This window comes from Chrysoperla carnea, chromosome 4 (genome assembly GCF_905475395.1).
Source record: "Chrysoperla carnea chromosome 4, inChrCarn1.1, whole genome shotgun sequence".
Lineage (NCBI taxonomy): Eukaryota > Metazoa > Arthropoda > Insecta > Neuroptera > Chrysopidae > Chrysoperla > Chrysoperla carnea.
In genome coordinates, this window is record NC_058340.1 from 13,315,887 (window position 1) to 13,335,601 (window position 19,715).

The following is a 19,715-nucleotide window of genomic DNA, read 5'->3' on the forward strand; positions in this document are numbered from 1 at the left end:
TATTAGGTTAATAGATAACAATTTGCGAGCGCTTCATTTGAAAGTTAACGTTCGCATTCGCGAATGTACAAAATACAACATTCGGTCCAACACGAATGCCTATATTATATTTTAAATATACCTATTATCAAATATTTATTTTGTTTTTGTAAATATTAGATAATAACGTAATATATTACTACTTCCTTCCGTTGATAAAAAAAAAAAAAAAAAAAAAAAAACTGTTTTTTTAATAACCATACAACCTCCGTGCAGTATGTTCCAATGTTCAAGAAGCCTTGTAGAAACTCTTTTGTGAAGTTTTAAAAAGCTTGTACTTGACTTAGAGCTCTAATGGAATCTAAACTAGACTCGAGTTCATAACAGAGATAGAAGACTATTTTAAATTAGAATTGTTCATTTTAACAAACTCAGCAGCAGGGCTGCATCCCTAAGATCATATTTCCCTCTCATCAGATGCTTCTTATTATTTAATATTTTTATTGCAATTTTTGTTTTTTCATGATTTTTAACACAATAATATTTATAAAAATGGTTTAGAAAATGGTAGCTGAGATGTCACTACCAAAAGCCACTTCCTTAACTCTTAACTCTAAAACTGCGATCCACGATTTTTAAATATAAAATCACTCTAGCTTAATTTGGAGGCTTTAAAGGTCCTCCAAACCTAAAAAAACGTGAAAACACATGATAATTCCACTAAAAAAGAGATGGAGGTGTTGGGAAGTTGTCACTCGCCACTCCCTCCTTCCCAAAAGACACTAATCTAAAGGCCTTGACACTAACCCAACGTACATAATTTCTAACCCACTAACTCAATTTGGACGGGCTGAGCAAATCTTTAAAAACGCCGAAAAAAGTTGTTTTTCTATTCTGAAAATACTCTTCAAATTTAACATCGTTTTGCTTAGTGAACAGCCCTATATACCCAATTTAAGCTAATTGATCAAAAACGGTTCAACATATAAATATTCTAAGATATGGCACGAAAAAAATCTATGCACCCTAACTTTCTGCCACCTGGTAAATAAGCTCCCGAGTCGATGAGGAGCATTGTCTCTCATCGCATATAAAGATAGCAGAGCGCCTATTTTCGAGATAGAGGGGAAGGAGGAAATAAAATGAGTTTTAAGAATTTTAATGTTACGTAATGCTAGCAGACATATCCCTTCCCCTTTTTAGGTTGTTTGGTAGGATGAATAGGGAAGGAAATGGCTGCCAGCAGCAGTAATTTTTCTCAATTTTTACAAATTTTATTTCCCCCTTCCCTTTATCACGATATATATGTCCTATGAAAGGAGAAAAGTTTTGTACCCTAGAATAAAAAAAAAAAAAGGTTTCAGGCGAAATTTGTTGAAAATATTATCTTTTACAACTTTTATAATGTAAATATGATTGAAGGCAAAGAAAATGCGATATTCTCTACGGTATGAATAAGTCAAACAAGCTTAACCACGCCTTTAAAAATTTTACTAGGTCCCATAAAAAAGAAAGCCCAACTTCGTGAAAGAAAAGGTTATTGAGATAAGAATAATTAAGCAACACAATTTTTAGAGGTATAATTGTCTACGACATCTTATTCTACTGGGCACCCAGATTATAAATAAATAGTACAATTTATCAGCTGATCATGTTTTGAGTAAGTATAATTTTTTTGAAACAAAATACGATATTCTAAAACATAAAATTTTCGCTTAATAAATTAATACAAAGAAAATGTTATCATATATTTGCAAAGTTTTGTTTAATAGATTAATACAATGGAAATGTTTATCATAAAGTTACAGAAAATAAAGTTTCTCTTAATTTTCTACTAATCTAATATTTATAATAGGTTAGATTACGTTATAGAAGCTATCGAAAGTTAGATGCACTTATATCATTAAGTCCGATTTTAATGTAAATACCTGTAGTAAATTTTAATATTAATTTAACAATTATTTTTAACAAATTACTTTTCGGTGAATATTAATAAAATGAAAATATTTGTCATATGCAAAATTATAGGAAATAAATTTTAAATTATACATTGTTTGCTGATTCTAGACTACAAAACATTAAAAGCTAAAAAGCAATTTCTACTTAAACTCTCTATATTTTTTGCTGTAAAATCTTCAAATAAAACTACAGTAAAAGTTTTATATATTATATTTAATTAAATTTTAAAAACAATTACTCATTCACTAAATAAAAACTTGACTTTTTAGAAAAGTATTTTTATCTTTTTATAATAAGTGTCAAAAATTCAGAATCCCACGTGTCCGAGGCTGCGGGCGACAGGTACTTTAGTTACTTATAAACGCACAAAATTATTCGATACATTTTGAACGTTATGATTAAGCAATTAAAAGTATGTATTGTATTCGAAAGTTATCCCGAAATAAATTATTCAAATTGTATCACATTCCCACGCAATACTAGATGTTAACGTGATTATAAAATTTTTACATTCTTAGTAATGAAATTTATCAAGAATTTTAGATAAAAATAAACAAATTGTCATAATTAAATTGAATTTGAAATTATAAAATCATAATTAAAACGTGGCATCTATATAAATTACTTAATATATTTATATTAGGATGTTTTTTATTATTAATTGAAGATTATTAAAATGTATGTGTATGAAAAATAATTAATCGCAGTCTAATATAAGCACAGTACGATTAAAATGTCAAATTAATTATAAAAGTCAATTAAACAGTTGTCTTGAAACACAAGCAGTAATGATATAATTAGTATCTTAAATACATTTACATTAGTCTAAATTATTTAAAAAATATTTTGAATATAATTAATATCAAATAATGGTAAACATTGTTTGAGAAAATATACAACATCCAACCATAAGTTCTCATGGCCATAAAGTTTCAAGAATCAAAAAAATGCAAAAAAAAAAATACAGAATAAATTTTGCTGTACTTACTAAACGGTGGTGGTTTTTCGGAAGTTAATTTATAATTCGTTGCTGGACTGGATCCTTGTTCTTGTACAATATTTGCGGTATATTGACATATTCCGCAAATTGCCCAAAAATATAAAATGAATAAAAATTTTTGCGAAGTCATTTTTTTTCCTAAACAAAATTGATCACTCAACATACATTGGTTTATGTGTAAAACTTATCACAATATTTTAAAAAATCACATTTAATTTCATTTTATTTTGATATAACTTTTAATATTTTTAACATTTGGCTCTTCTTAAAATCAAGGTTGCCTTCGGTTTGCAATACGAACAGAGATAAAATCATAACCCTTTCAGTTATTTTGTCAGCCTTTTCTATTATGTAGATCAGACAATTACTCTAACCTTGTCAAAATGGAACGTACTTGAAATTTGTAATGCGCTCACAGATCATACCATATTAACTAATTCATTTTTTATCGATAAAATTGAAATCTTCTTTTTTTATTAATTTAAATAATACAAATTGAAATTTATTCATATATTTTTATTTATTATTTAATTTATAACTTTAATTGAAAAAATAAAGTTTTGATTTTTTAATTTTTCTTTAAAATTTTTAATAATTTAGTTAAAAACAATTCATTTAATTGAAAAGTTTTATTTTAAAACTTTGTATTGTCGCTAGATAGAGCTAGGGCTGATAGTAAGTAAGATCGTTCACCATTTTTATGCTAATGTCAAATAAATTATATGTCAAATACATTTTATTAATTATTATTAACATTTAAGAAAAGATAAGTTTATTAATTATATTATTTCTATCATATTACCACATATTATTTACAGCTAGTTTTCATAAGTTACAGTAAAAATGTTCATGTCAAATTTCAAAATAAACCAGAAACAAAAATTCAGATTGGCTAATTTTAAACGGTGTGGCTATCCGCACAATACCGTCTACGGTCTAGACCGTCCACGGTATACCGTATACGGTCTATTTAGACGCGGTATGAAATTATTTTTGCCCTTTTATACCGTGGGGCCCTTATACCGTGCACGGTATACTCTTTATGCCGTCGAGCCCTTATACCGTGTACGGTACAGTCTCGTCCACGGCATACACAATATAGATTGGAAGGCTTATTTGAAGCAAATGAAACATACCGTGTGCGGTATACTCTCGTCTACGGTATACATTATACAGATGGGAAAGCGTATTCTACAGAAATGTAACATACCGTGTGCGGTATATTCTCGTCCACGGTATACATTATACAGATGGGAAAGCGTATACCGTCTATACGGTATACCGTCTATACGGTATACCGCCTATACGGTATACCGTCTATACGGTACCGTCTATACGGTCTACGATCTAGACCGTCCACGGTATACGGTCTATTTAGACGTGGTATTGTGCGGATAGCCACACCGAATTTTTTATTGGCTCCCTTTGGACTAAAACCTGAAACCTGGGTACTGGGTAGGTCTATGCATAATTTAAATATAAAAAAATGCCTAGATGTAGATGAAATAAAATTTTAATTGAATAATTTTTTTATTTTAAAAATTCTACAAGAAAAGCAAACATAACTATTTTTCTCCTTGATGAATTCGTCTATGTCTAACTAGATGATTGTTAATCGTAAATTTTCTATGACACACATCACATGTAAAAGGTTTTTCTCCAGTATGAGTACGTCTATGCTTAATTAAACTGCCTTGCTCAGTGAAATTTTTATCACATACATCACATGAAAAAGGTTTTTCTCCCGTATGAACACGTTTATGTTTGAGTACATTTTCGCTTTGAGTAAATTTTTTGCCACAGATTTCACATGAAAAAGGTTTTTCACCAGTATGAGTTCTTTTATGCTTATTTAAATGTCCTTTCTGAGTAAATTTTTTATCACAAATATCACATGAAAATGGTTTTTCTCCAGAATGAGTTCGCTTATGTGGTGCCAAATTCTTCCTGTCACTAAACTTTTTATTGCATACATCGCATGAAAAAGGTTTTTCACCTGTATGAGTTCTTTGATGTTTATACAAATGATATTTCTGTTTAAATTTTTTGTTACAAACATCACATGAAAATGATTTGTCCTCAAAATGCGTTTGTTTATGTTTAATTAAATTTCTTGTGGACGTAAAAATTTGATTACAAATATCACAAGTGTCGTTATTTGAAAAAGGCTTTTCTCCTATATGGATTTGTTTATGTACAGCGAAATTATGTTGTGTGGAAAATTGTTTACCACAAACATCACAAGAAAAATGCTTTTCTCCTATATGAATCCGTTTATGTCTGATTAAATTGCTTTTAGAGCCCAATTTCTTATCACAAACTTCGCATGTGAAAGATTTTACTCTAGTATGAATTCGTTTGTGTTGAATTAAACTACTTTTAAATGTAAATGTTTTATTACAAACATCACATGCATACGAGTTTTCCACTCCTTGAATGCGTTTTTGATTTAATGCAAGTGTTTCATCAGCGACATTATGCAAATAAGAATCTTCTGGTAATCCTTCAATTTTAATTATGACTTCTGAATGTAATTCTTGCTCAGTTTCAATATTTTCTTCTTTGATTAACTGATATTCCCTTGAAATATTTTCTTCTAATTTTTCATTCTTAATTATTGTTTCCGTATATAATTTTTCAATTTTAATGCCTTTCTCTATTAAAAACTGAGAGGATGTACAATTTGACATGTTTTTCTTTTTTAAATTTTAATGATTTCAATTCATCAATAGCTTATTTTTATTTATTTTAAGGCTATGTCAGTTTATTTGTGGTAGGCTGTTGTCATCTTTGAAAATACACCACTGGAATTGTAAACAGAGTGAGAATCACGTCTCAAAGTAGATTGACAAGGATAATAAATGTCGAAGCATGGTCATAATACGCATGTCTTAATATACAACATAATATCCTAGCGCGTATTTAAAATAAGATTATACCACTTTTAAATAAAGTTAAAACAGTATTTTCTGAACAAATTACCATTTTACCATTTTTTAAATTTTTTTTCATAGAATTAACACAAAATTACCTAACAATATTACTCGTTTGAACGTTAAAACAAAATAAATTTTTATGCAGTTGTGAATGTGAAATATAAACAGATCATTGATGCAGCTGATTCCGGTCAAACGATCATGCGCATTGTACATACTTGGTATACGCTGGGCTCATCTATTTAAAATATATGATCTAAGGTTGACATAGATAAAATATAGTGGTTGTTGTAAGGTAATATCAAAGAGGTTATATTATTTATAACATAGAGAGGTTTTATATAACTTTTTTTTTCATCCAGATGGCAGTACGACCTAAACTGACAAAGTGACCTAGTTTGACGCTGAAACTTTGAGCGTCAAGCGTCATCATGAATATACACCTTAATAAATTTGATTAAGTAATTAATGTAGGGTTTCTATTTACTTTCAACCGGCATACTACAATTAGCCAAAAAAAATTATTTATAAAATCAAAAAAACCCGACTGATTTTATTATGCAACTGAAAAGAAAAAAACGAGTACAGCAGTTTACATAGCGACTTTAACACTCGGGACCCATTAAAATCTATACCGGTTCGAATTTTCACATTAATGTGTCCCGCGGACTGTTAAAGTCGCTATGTAAACTGCTGTACTTATTTTTTTCTTTTTAGTTTATATGCAACTCAGTCGGGGTTTTTGATTTTTTAAATAATTTTTTTTATTTTACCCTTTTTAGTAAGGATTTTCAAATACCTATTCAAGGATACCTCACTTACTATAAGTTGTCGATTTTCATTTTCAGACTATGTATGTATGTTTGGTCCTTTGAACCGCTATAGAGACGAAACGCGTGAACCGATTTTAATGATTATTAAGTTAATCGATTTGTCTATTTAATTGCTCTTCAACGATACCTCACTTGACATAGTTCGCCGAAAGTATTTTTTTTCATAATATAGCGTCTGGTGGACGCCATATTGAATTTTCATTACTGCTTTTAAAAAATCGGAAGATATGTTGGGTCCAAGCGCGCCACATAGGAACACACATACATATCTAATAGACTAATAAACATATTACCACTCCTTTACGTTGTTCAGTCGGGTAAAAATAACAAAAATAGTTATTTTGGTTTTTTAGCGTTGGCTACTTGAATTTCAACTTTGACATTTCAAATTTAATTTATTTTGGAACATAAACAAAAGCGCAGATACAAAAATTTGTAATTAATAATCAAAAAAAGATTTTTACAATTTCTGAAATAAAAACGATTTTGATAAATATATAAAGTTTAATTCAAAATTTGAAATTGTATCATGGTATCTACTCGAGGCGTAAAATTAAAATTTGTTGACGGAGAACGAGTTTTATGTTATGAACCGGATCCAACTAAAGCTAAAGTTTTATACGATTCAAAAGTAAGTAAGGAAATAGATTTGATTTAACGAAGTTTGATTATGTTTTGATTGTAGGTACTTGAAGTTATTGTAAACAAAGATCAGCGAGGTAGAAAAACAGTCGAATATTTAATTCATTTCCAAGTAAGTTTCTTGATAACAATTACAATAAGTTTGTTCACATTGATAATGACTACGCTGTAATTAAAATAATTTGTCATATACTTAGAATTATCATTAATTATTATCGTTGATAGTATTGAATAATTTAAAAAAACTAGGAGTTTTAGACCAATTTTCTCAATTGTTCTTGCTTTGCATTCGAATTTTAGTTTCTAAACAAATTGTCAAAACTTCTAGGTTTAAAAAGAAAGTAATACAGCAAGACATTGAAAGGTCTTTTCGATATCTCTTACGTACACTGAATTTACCATATTACTTTTTAAATTAAAAATGTATTAAAATTTGCCTCGAAAATTGATCGCTTAAATTTATAACTTTGATAATAATAATAATATGCAATTTAGGGTTGGAACTCATCATGGGATCGATGCGTTAGTGAAGATTATGTATTAAAAGATACACCTGAAAATCGTCAATTACAGCGAGACTTGGCGGAAAAAGCTCAATTGCAATTGTAAGTTATGAAAGTTTTGTTCTATTAGAATTTTTAATTAAAATGTTTTTGTAATTTTGCAGAGGAGCGTACTTGTATAGACGTGATAAGAAACGTACACGAAAATTAAGTGAACGTATCAATGAAAGCATTAATAATCAGAGTTCCGAAGAGCGTAGCTCTGGAAGTCCAGGTCCACTTGATACGGATGATACCCAAGCATCATCCTCAGAATCTGAAACATCGGTAGAAGAAGAATCTGTTCCTATAGAGTTGACACAAACGTTACGATATTGGATTGAGTTGGACCATGAATTTATTACTAAGAAGCAAAAAGTATGCAAATTTGTTTCAAATATTATGTTTTATTCATAATTTAATTTTTAGCCAGAAGAAATTGGTCTGTTTTAAAATGTTTTAGATTGAATTTTTCTACGTTATTTCACATTATCGGAAATTCAATGCTAAAACATAAAAAAACATAAGTCAGATAATTTTCATTTTGTGTTCGATTTCTATCGGATGAATTTGTTTTTCGATAAAAATGTATCAAACAAAAGTAATCTAAGTGACCTTCTATCTCTTATCAAACCGAAAATTGACAATATGTTCAATCGATCTGGTATGGCCGTTTTACTAATAGGAGATTTTTAGTTGTACAAGAACAGTATATTTCGAAAGAGATGTACGGGTGGTTTATGACATCCGGTATATTAACCCAAACATTAAACTTGGATGAAACATTTTGAAATATAAATAGTTAATGAATTGTCTTTATCAATTAGTGTATTTATTTTTAGATTCATCGATTACCATCAGAACCGAATGTAGCTACCATCTTAGAAGGTTATATGCGGCATTATGCAAGTTGTCAAATGTGTGGAATATCGGACAAACCAAAGACTAGATTTCGTCATAATTCTACAAATAAATCTCTGAATATTGATACCATATATAGAAAGTAAGATTTAAAATTAATTTTATGAAGGTTATATCAAAAGATAAAGAGTTGTTTGTTACAGTTTGATAATTTTCGAAACAGTAAAGTAAAATAAAACAAGTGAAAACAAACAACTGATTGGGTTAATTGTTGAAATACCCTGTATAGAAATTGTTGAATATCAGTGCGTGCATTATTTTTTTATAAATAAGAAAAGTATAAAAAAACAACTCAAATATTTATTTTCTTTTCGAAAATTTTGTTTTCCCAGAATGTTACACAACACTAGCTAGTTTTTGCTGCAATGCAAATTTTCAACATTCTATCTTTTTCAGAAAATGGACACCAAAGTTTTGTTCTAGTTTGGGCCTTTATGAGTAAAAAGATGATTTTTACAAAAAAATGTATAAAACAAAAGTTGTTTATTTTTTTTATAAGGAATATTTTTTACATTTAAACTTTTGTTCTATCTCTAACGGTTACAAGATATTACCGGTTGTGTGTCTGCCCAACTTTCAACACGATTACTCAAACATGAAGAGATATCGAACTGAAATTTTTATAGTGTACTCAGAACGTAAAAAGTGAGGTTGAGTTCGTAAATGAGTAACATGGGTCAATTCGATCTTCTGATCCACCTTGTAAACTTTAAGAGCAACAATTGTCTATACATGGTATTTAAACAATTAACACAGTTAATTGTTTATTTTCACTTGTTTTTCTATTCTTTTGGAAGTTTTCCAATGCAATATAAAAGTAATAATTTGGTCAGGGAATTTTTGAATTATTAAAATGGAAAAGTCAGGGAATTTTATTTTGAAAAACCGTTGGCCACCATTCTTGAATTCAACGTCTATCCACAGTAACCTTGCCAATTTTAATGCTTCTAAACGTCATTGTGTAATCATTGAAATGAAAACATCAAAAGTTTTCATCAGACATGCACGAACGTAGTTCAGAATGAGAAATATATTTTCGTTTGCTTTTTCAGTTTAAATATATGTCGAGAATTCTTAGATGGTCTTCGTGTATATTTCGACTTCACTTTAATGGACTTGTTATTATATAATCAAGAGAAACCCCAAGCGAATTGGTCAGGAATGACGCAAAATAATTTTGTTAAAAATGAAACAATACCATCGTTACTGATTAAAACAGAGCCAGAGTAAGTATTATTCACTTACAACTCAACAAAATTTAGAAGATTTAGAAAGAGAAAATTTGGAAAAACATATTAACGACATTTCACTTCGAAAAAATTCAAAAAAAATTTTTAAACAAATTATTTTAAATTTTTTTTTTAAACAAATTATTTTACAGTGTCGATATAAAAACTGAAGAACTAGACGATTTTGCACATTTACCAAAATTGTTACATTCAGATGATAGTTATATGTATGATGAACGTAGTCGAGATTCAGTAGGGACAGGTAGTCGAAGATCCAGTTATGGTGCTGTAAAAGAATCACATAATAATCATAATTCTGGAAATCATTCTTCGAGGCGACGTTTAAGATCTAGTCGAATATCCCAACACAGTGAATCAGCCACAGATGGGACTACTTTAAATGAAACTAATGGATTTAATTATGAATCTGTGGTAGTCAAACAGGAATGCCCTAATAATAATATGTCAAGGTAAGTTATTGCCAAACTTTATTATAAATCAATACCAATCCCATCTGAAATAGGCGGCATTCAAATTAAATTACACACAGGATTAAAATGGGTGGAAGCCGTGGAAGCTATCTTCAATTGAGCTCATTTGTCAGGGTGTAGTGGGTTATACAGGGTGGGTCATTTTAATCTATAATGGTTAATAGCTCGTTTTGTAGTTAACCAATCAAAAAATAACTTAAACAAAAGTTGCTGAGTTTGATGGAGAACATCATATTCTGACATCAGATTTGACCTAAATAGCCAATTTAGATAAATCCTAAACGGTAAGAGATAGAATAATACTTTAAATTAGAAAGTTGATCCTCATAAAAAAACTCGTCATCTAAAAAAAAACATTTATCATCCAAATTATTTTTTTTTTTCGAAAATCGTCAGCCTTCGGAGGAAATGCGACTTAAAAATATGTCATTATTGCAATTAACCGAAAGAAAACACGCTAGCTACGGAAAAATGATTTACCATAAAGGTTGTCAAGGGCAATAGAGGACATTCGACAGTGTTCATGATTTTGACCTACAATTATCGATAAACTTAAAGCGTATTTTCACAAAAAATTATTTGAACAAAAATTATTAGTTTTATTTATGAGGATCAACTTTCTAATTTAAAGTGTTATTCTACCTCTTACCGTTTTGATTCTAAATTGGAATTAAAGCAACCCGAAGAAATAGGTCCAATCTGAAGTCAGAACAAGATGCCCCCTTCAAATTTTACAATTTTTGTTTAAGTTATTTTTTGATTGGTTAAATAAAAAATTAGCTACTAGGCATTATAGATTAAAATGATCCATCCCGTATTATTAGGGATTGTGATTTTTTTTGTTTTGCGGCGGCCTCATTCATAAAATACGCCACACAAACAGAGGTAAGATAGGATATTGCTTATCGAAATATGATAGAGAGAGAGCAGGTTAAGTTTCTAAGAAACATGATGTTCGCAGTTCTTTGCTACTTTCATTTTAATTTTTTCTGACTTATTCATTTTTTCTGTCATGGCCCGTCACATTTTCTACCACTTGGAGAAAATTCTCTGATAAAAAATTTATGATAGCGTTAAAGCTCTTTTGCTCTTTTTGAACAGCTCTAAACGGCTTGTTTCTTTTATTTACTTTAGTTTTCTTTTTAGTATTGCCAGTACAGAATCAGATGCATCCGGACCATTATCCCAGGTACTTGCATGGAAATTAGTTCCAGATTCTACATCCCAATTACCATGCCTTATTTACGGCGCAACTCATCTCGTTCGACTCCTGAGTAAGTTTTATTTTCTAAAATCAAATAGTTATTTTTTTTTTTTTTAATAATAAATAATTATATAATTTACAGTTAAACTCCCAGAATTATTATGGGCAGCAAGTATCCCAGAAAATAAATTGAAGTTATTATTGCGACATATTGATTTATTTATCGAGTAAGTATTGATTCAAAATGAGCTTATTATTGATTTATTTAGTTTTGAACCACATTTTTTTGCAGCTTATTTTGCTTTGAAACTTATATTTCTTGATAGATATTTGTATATTGGTCCGTCTAATATGACACTAATTGATAACTAGTCGATCAGTGCGGAATTCCACAGCACGCACCAAATCGTTTTGTGCATAGATTTAAAGTGTTATTCTATCTCTTACCCTTTAGGATCTAAATTGGCTATTAAAGATACCCGAAGAACTAGGTAAAATCTGATTTCAGAACATGATGTCCCCCATCTAACTCTGCAACTTATGTTTCAATAATTTTTTAATTGGTTAATTACAAAATGGGCTATTAACCATTATAGATTAAAATCACCCACCCTGTATAAATTACGTACTGAACAAAATTATATCTCAATAACCAAATCGGTGTGGTCTATTTTTCGTCATTAGCCCAGCACGATAAGCTTTGCCCAGCAAATGAAAATAGGCTAAAGAAATAATATAAAAGATGTTAAACACATAGAAATCAAATGTTAAACTGTACTGACCAGCATACTGGCAGCATTTGTCCTACTACGTAAATTTAAATTGACTTATTTTATTTTAATACATTTTTTTTCCAGTTATTTGGATGAACACCGTGAATGGTTTGGTGAAAAACATTATATGGATGTTTCTTTTATCGAAAATAATTATTAAATTTTTACTTTAAAAAAGTATTATTTTAAATACCAAATAGTTGTAAATATTTTATATTTGAATTTTATTTATAAAATAGCTGAAATAAGAAACAAAATCTTCAATTTTAAGCAAACTTGTATTATGTAGTTCAAATTCCCAGCCCTCCGTAGATAGCCAAGTCAACATAGAACAATTTATTCAGGTAAGTATAAAAAACGGTTACTCGAGACTGTTTTGTGTATATCATTGATAGATTTTGTAGTTCAAGGAATATTTTCACAAGGTATTGTTTTATTTTGAGACTAGCTGCGTCCCGCGGTGCCCGCGATTAAAAGAGATTTAGAGAGTTTTTATCGTTACTATATAAATTAATCAAGCCTTCTTGAAAAAAATACGTTAAAAATCTATTTCACGAACTTTTAAAAAACTCTTTAAAAAAACACGGTTCCTGTATTCTATCCCATAGTAACCGTGCATTTTCCGGGATAAAAATTAGCCTGTCAGCTTATGTGCTATTTCATTTTGAGTAACAAACAACCATCTATTCATTCATCCAAATTTTCACGATTATACTGTATATCAAATAATATTGGATTGGAAGCATTCTCCTTTTCTTTTTTTAGTTGGAAGTCCAATTTTGTTGATTTTTGTTTCTAATTTTGTCGAACTCGAAACTTGAAAATAGGAGACACATTGTTTATGAAAACTAGGATTCACAAAGAAAATTTAAGACTTCATAAAATAAATATGATATATATATATATTTTTTTTTTAATACAAGAAAAATCTATTTAGTATAAAATTAGAAATATTTTTTAATATTTTGATTTTAAGTAAATAAATACTACAAATAAATTTCCAGCCTATTTAGAGCTTTTCATTATACAGATTTAAATTTAAAATAATTACAATTTTGATTATGAAACAGAAATTTTTCTTAGATTATCTAGATATTATTTTTGGTAATCGGGTGTTTTTTTTTTGGGTTAAACAAATGTATTTTTTATAATATTCTCTTTGATGATTTTTGAGCATGGCATAGCGGTGATAAAGTGGTCAAGTGACGTACTAGTGCGGGAAAGTACTTCTGCATACGTCTATTGGCTCGTGTATTGATTATAGCACCCTACTCATTTTAATGCAGTATATAATCTCACTTTCTACACCATTTGTCCAAACTATTATTTCCTGAAATTTGATCACTAGCGCAGTAGTGACAATACAATTAAAAGGAAAGTTGACACTTCACAAAAAAGATATAAAAATGTTATGAAATAGTTACCTGATTAGCGACAAGTAACATTTCTTTGGAGAATAATTGCGATTACAATTATAATTATGATAATTCATACCGAAGATTGAAGAGAATTTTGATCTAGAAATTGGGTCTAATTTGAAAGTTTACCAACAACATTTTAAAGAAATTAATAATTTTTTATAAAGAGTTATAAATTCTTTTGAATCAAAAACATAGGGAATATGATCGAATTTTAGAGTGTGCGAAACGCAAAAGGTGTTTAGAAAGGTCAGTTTCCACTAATGCTACATTAAAATTCAAAATATTTTAAAAATCTAGATAATCTATTCGATAATTTGAATGAATTTTACCATTAATTCTGTGTATAACTAAGAAAATTTCTTTAGTCATTGATATTGGATATACAGTTTGGCAACCATCTCATTAGCCATTTATAATATATGAAGTAAGATGTTCTTATGCATAAAACAAAGAAAACAACACATCAATGTTGTATAGCACTAACATTTCCAGGCATTACCAGACACATCAAACCTGACTGGATATGTGATGTCTTTCTTCATATATTATACTCTTCTTACTTCATATATTATAAATGGCTAACGAGATGGTTGCCAAGCTGTATAGAGATAATTTCATATTATTTGCATTCAAGATAAATCAGTTAACGATTTGGTTTAACACAAATTAAAGCGCATGTCTTAGACCTTTTTAAATTTGACTAATTAAAAAATATTGCTTGTCTTTGTCTTTTGAAATAATGTACTTTTGTCTTGTCAGAGTAAAAGTTGGAGAACTAACATAAAACTTTATTTGTTTAATTTTTAAATAAGATAAGTAAACATTTTTTTATAAATAAAAACCTCCCTAAAATGATTATCTGTAGGTACAACCTATCTTTTTATTAGCTAGTAATGTCTATTTCATTTAATTTTTGAAAAAAGAAAATGGAAAGGGACTATAATTGTGCGTTGATACAATGGGCAGTATTTTAAAAATATTTTTTTTAGACGTATCTTGCAAAAGTTCGGTTACACGTACGGAGTATTTTTCTAAAATTGTTTACTATGCTCAAGTAAGTTGAAATTAACATGCATTGGAAAATTAAGCATGCAATTTACCATTGGTGGTCGCCACATTTTCGCAACTCGAATCGTACAGCGTCCGTATTAAATGCGCGTTTAGAGTTCTAGTTCTTCCATGATAATTTTGTTAACTTGGTTAAACTAATCTATTCTGCAGATTAAATTGTAGATAAGAACAAGAAGTCGATACCAGAAACGTTTGGTGTATTTATAATAAAAGTTTTAATATTGACAGATCTGTTTGATGACGAAACTACACTGTCTTATCATCTAATCTAATTAATTTCTTGTGTGCTTGCAAACGCTTAAATTTCGAGCTACGTTGAGCTAACCACCTGAATATATGTCACAATGATAATAACAATAGTAAAAAAATGAAACTGGACGAGGAATTTATTTTCTCCATACCTTTTGTATAATAGAGTTATTTTTAAATCGTTATGGTTTAATTTTTCTAGATAATAAATAGTCGAAATTTTAATGGTAGTTCTCCGCAACAATTTCTGGAAATAATCAATGGAAATGTTGATCGATTTGAATTATATATTATATGCAATTTTTGGTATACTTTATTTCTATTCTTATTTTACAGTTAATAAACTAGCATAAATTTTTTTAATTACTACGTGGTTAATGGAAATATTTTGTATCATTTATTTGATTATTGTGCTACGGTATGGTGCAGATACGTAATTACGAATTTGACTCGATGGATTTGTTTTGGTAGCGCTTGATGTTGTCGGTTTCATAAAAGTTGGTGCACCACTATGTCTTGGTGGCTTTTGAGTAGCTACTGTTGGAGTATTTGCTGTTAGAGATGATCTAGATGGTACTTTTCGTACGCCTATTGTATTCGTACTCTTTGGTTGTACTAAACCTAAAGGTTTTTTAATTAAATTCGTACTTTTTAATGGTGTAGTTTGTTTATTACTTGTAGCTACTAATGTTGGCCTATTGAACACTGGTGCTTTTTTAACAGTATTTACAGAAGCGGAACTATTTAAAGAGCTTCTTGAGCTAACTAAACTCGATCGAGATGTTGATCTTTCTACACTTGTTGATTTTCGTTTGGATGGCACAACATTATTTTGTGAATTAATTTTCTTTAAACTTGACGTTCGTCGTGGAATGATACTTTTCTTATTTAAGTTGTCCTGAGATATTGATGAGTTCTTTGTATTATTAATACTACGTGTTGATCGTTGAATTAATGACTGGATACGTTCAGAATTATTGCTACCAACTCCCTTTAAAATCTTTGGTGTGTTTATGTCATTCGTGGATGATGGACGTTGCATTTTTGGCTTGCTACTGTAATCGTTGATTACAATTTGAGGTGAAGAAGATGTAATATCAGTTTCATAATTGCCACCAGATGAAGCTCCTTGACTAGGTGATTCCGACATTAAACTTTGCGTTTCTTCGAAACCTTCATCATTATCGTGTTCTTTTGATTTTTTGTCTTCATTGATAGGACTGACTAGTTTTTGATTTAATTCCCGCATTGCAGTTCGAACGTCCGAAGAATTTATAATTGTTTGATTCCTTAGTCTATTTCGAGATGGGGATGTTATTTTTGGTTCAGGGTCAATGTCTCCATGATTTTTCAAACGATCTTGCCACCTCTTTAATCTCACTTCTTTGTCTGGTTCTGGTGAAACAGGGTAAGATTTTTCTAATTGTAATTGATTGGGTCGCACTACTTGAGTTTCAGCTACCAATTCGGGGGATGTTGCCTCACTTCCGTTACTTGCTTCAGATGTTCTTTTATATCTTCTAGTTCTGCGTGCTGAGGAAAATCTATCAAATTGTCCATCACCTAATGGTGTAGAATTATCAGCGTCAGGACTTTCAGGTTCATTACGTAATGGTTTGGAACCCAATCGCCGACAAGGTGTTGGTACTGCCACCGAAATTTCCTCATTTGACGGTGAAAATATTCTTCTTGTTGCAGGCGGTGTTTCTATGTTATCAGAATCAATTTCTACTTTGTTACTAACATTTTGAGAAGATCCATTTCGCCCTTGTCGTCTTGGTATTGGGGGTACATTTTCATCATTCTGATATTTTTGCCTAACTGATGATACATCTGAAGGGCTATCACTTGGTCTTCGAATGTAAATTGTTAGACGATTTATTGGTTGATCTGCCAAAGATGATATAAGTTCTTTTCGAGAATTGTCTTCTTCAATAGATTTTAATTTACTATCAGGATCTGGACGGATATAAGTACTGGAATGTCGTTTAGTATCTTTGTCAACTTCACCACAACTATTTGGAACGTTAAGATTAGATTTCCTCCAAGAAGATTTGTCTTTTACTTGAGCACCTTCTATAGCTTCCATAGCGCTAACAACGTCAGTCTTGTCTATTGTTGTTGAAGGCTTCCAATCCGGATAAACTCTGTTGTATTGAGTTTGTCCACTGTTTACTAATTTACCTTCATGTAAAGTATCTAAAGTACTACTTCGTTCGCTTTCTGTAATAAAAAAATTAAATTTAGAATAATACTTGGAAAATTAGATTATACAATTTATTTTCGTAAATGTAGTAAAGGTGGATATATTTTTAAGGAAAATTTTGTCTAAATATTCAAACAGACAACGTTGTATCGGAATTTTTTTAAATAAAAAAAGAAAACAAGTATTTTTTAAAGGCACGTAAGATTAAATTTAACTTACAATCTTAATATATAACAGAAAGTCGGGTTTGTTCAACCAGTTTTAACTCAAGAACAGCTCGACCGATTTTAATGGTTTTTGTATTTGTCTCCGTCTCGAGGAGCCCACTGTCCAGGGGAGTGGGACAGGGGAGTGGCATTTTGTATGAAAATACATCATTTTTGAGTATACTACTTTAAAACATTTTTAAAAAATTTACCCATACAATGCTAAATTGTACACAAATATAATAGGCTACATTTTATTTTTTGAAAAATTAGGGTTTCGTTAATTTTTTGAAAAATTAAGGGTTTGTAAGGGTTTTCAAAAATTAAAACTCATGAAATTGTGAACAAAAGGGGGATATTTGATTTGTTGGATTCGTCGCCGTCCCGAATTGCATAATAACTATTAAAAAGTTTTAAGAGATAGTTAACGTACGAGGAAATGACTAGATATTAACGATTTTTTGGTATTATGTTATTTTATTGTATTTTAACTGAAAATTTCATACCTGAATCCATTTCAAGCGATCGACGATTAATAACAACAGGAGGCGTACGTCGGGCTTGTTTACGTTGTTCATCAGTTATTTGATCATTCTCATTAGCTTGTAACCAAGATTCAATTTTTTGCCTCCATTCTTTTGGTCTTGATTCTGGTACTGGAATTTGTTCAGCTAATATTGGTTTATTTTCTTGAAGAGGTGACGGGGATGTTGGCCTTTCACGATCTCCACTTAAATCGACTCCTAAAAGTGCTGGACGTTTTCTTGTTGGTACACCTCTGGCACGTCGTGCCCACGATCGATCTAAAACATACATTTATATTAAAATAATTTTAATGCCTGATGTTGCCAAATTATTTATATTGATTCTACCTAAACTACCCCAAGGTTTACTTCCTCGTTCTCTATTTGTATCGTGTCCTGAGGCACGTAAAAAGTCCATTAGATTTCCTTCATCCTCTTCAGAGAGCACGCGACTTTTTCTACGTCGTAAGGTACCATTTGGTGTAATATCTGGAGATATTTTATCATCACGGCTACCGTTTTCCCCTTTATCATTAAACGAACCAAGACGGCGTCTTGACACACAAGGTGATCCTGCTGCAGATGTAGCTTCGTCATCAGAAGTTCCATTTCCATTGTTATAGACTTTGAGAGTCTTTTTTCGGGGAAATCCGGTTTTTGGATCGAAATCGAAATTATAATCAGAATCAGAACCAGGCGTTAAAACTTGACCATTATTCGACACTGAAATACAAATAATTTTAAAAAAAATCATTTTTAAGGCTTAAACCATTGAATTGAGTTTTTCTATGAGAATCTTATCATAAATTTTAGAGAAAAATTCTCAACTTCTACATTTGTGTTTTCGAAGGATTGAAAAAAATTTAATTTCAAAATTTATGTTACTGAACTATATTGTACTAGAAAATTATTTCTAAAACTCACTTTGCTTTCGTTTAGAAGCCATAAGTTCTTCACGTTGTTTTCTACGTGCATTAGCTTGTTCCTCTTGTACACGACGACGATTGTTTTCAACAACAGCTTGACGAAATTTCGCACAAAAACCATGGAATACTCGAAAACATTCCTCAAGTTTAAATGTATTGACGTCTTCACAAAAGAAATCAGATAATCGTTTACGGACATTCTCTAATTCATTCATATCCCGTTGTAATACGCTTACTTCTTGTTCGGCCATCTGTGATAAATAAAAATATTGAAATTCTTTTAATATGAGATCTAAGTTGCAAATACAGTCAATTCCGGAAATCAGTAGGAATTTTCTTTTGGTAGATTTCATACTACGTGTACCTTCAATGTAGGCAGTATGTTAAGAAATATTTCCTTGCTTGAAATGTACCTCTACTTCATTTAATAAATAGGTTAAAATTAAGACAATCACCGGATATTTCGTCTAGGTAATTTCAGTTGCTTGTATCTCTGCGAAAAATACTCATTTGAAAGCATACAGTTTCAACTTTTTGAAAATGTCTCCAAAGCTATTATCATCCCCTACCGCGGGGTGGCGAACCTTTATGTATCAACCAAAA

The 19,715-nt window shown here is 30.1% G+C and overlaps 4 protein-coding genes across 6 annotated transcripts in view; 1 reads left to right on the forward strand and 3 right to left on the reverse strand.

The window, feature by feature from the left end:
• Positions 1 to 3,263, reverse strand: part of LOC123299056 (stromal interaction molecule homolog) — a 45,241-nt gene extending 41,978 nt beyond the window's left edge. Inside the window, exon 1 of one of the 2 annotated variants that reach the window (XM_044881203.1) lies at positions 2,927 to 3,263. In XM_044881203.1, coding sequence (XP_044737138.1) covers positions 2,927 to 3,101 — 175 coding nt within the window. In that variant the 5' untranslated portion in view covers positions 3,102 to 3,263. The remainder of the gene's footprint in view (positions 1 to 2,926) is intronic. The other variant, XM_044881204.1, reaches the window with a different exon arrangement.
• A 1,240-nt stretch (positions 3,264 to 4,503) lies between these two features.
• On the reverse strand, positions 4,504 to 6,374 carry LOC123297866 (oocyte zinc finger protein XlCOF19-like). Its single transcript, XM_044879675.1, has 2 exons — positions 6,362 to 6,374; positions 4,504 to 5,441 (listed from the first exon to the last, which is right to left on the reverse strand). The coding sequence occupies exons 1-2, from the start codon at positions 6,372 to 6,374 to the stop codon at positions 4,504 to 4,506; spliced, it is 951 nt and encodes a 316-aa protein (XP_044735610.1).
• Positions 6,375 to 7,125: 751 nt separating this feature from the next.
• LOC123298122 (male-specific lethal 3 homolog) lies at positions 7,126 to 12,678 on the forward strand. Its single transcript, XM_044880030.1, has 10 exons — positions 7,126 to 7,338; positions 7,393 to 7,461; positions 7,845 to 7,954; positions 8,017 to 8,269; positions 8,734 to 8,894; positions 9,865 to 10,038; positions 10,194 to 10,511; positions 11,679 to 11,806; positions 11,879 to 11,963; positions 12,594 to 12,678. The coding sequence occupies exons 1-10, from the start codon at positions 7,237 to 7,239 to the stop codon at positions 12,667 to 12,669; spliced, it is 1,476 nt and encodes a 491-aa protein (XP_044735965.1). The 5' UTR covers positions 7,126 to 7,236; the 3' UTR covers positions 12,670 to 12,678.
• A 940-nt stretch (positions 12,679 to 13,618) lies between these two features.
• Positions 13,619 to 19,715, reverse strand: part of LOC123299267 (inverted formin-2) — a 68,191-nt gene continuing 62,094 nt past the window's right edge. For both annotated transcript variants that reach the window (XM_044881606.1, XM_044881604.1), the window contains 4 exons: positions 19,111 to 19,363; positions 18,535 to 18,909; positions 18,169 to 18,465; positions 13,619 to 17,473 (listed from right to left, as the gene is read on the reverse strand). In XM_044881606.1, coding sequence (XP_044737541.1) covers positions 15,648 to 17,473; positions 18,169 to 18,465; positions 18,535 to 18,909; positions 19,111 to 19,363 — 2,751 coding nt within the window. In that variant the 3' untranslated portion in view covers positions 13,619 to 15,647. The remainder of the gene's footprint in view (positions 17,474 to 18,168; positions 18,466 to 18,534; positions 18,910 to 19,110; positions 19,364 to 19,715) is intronic.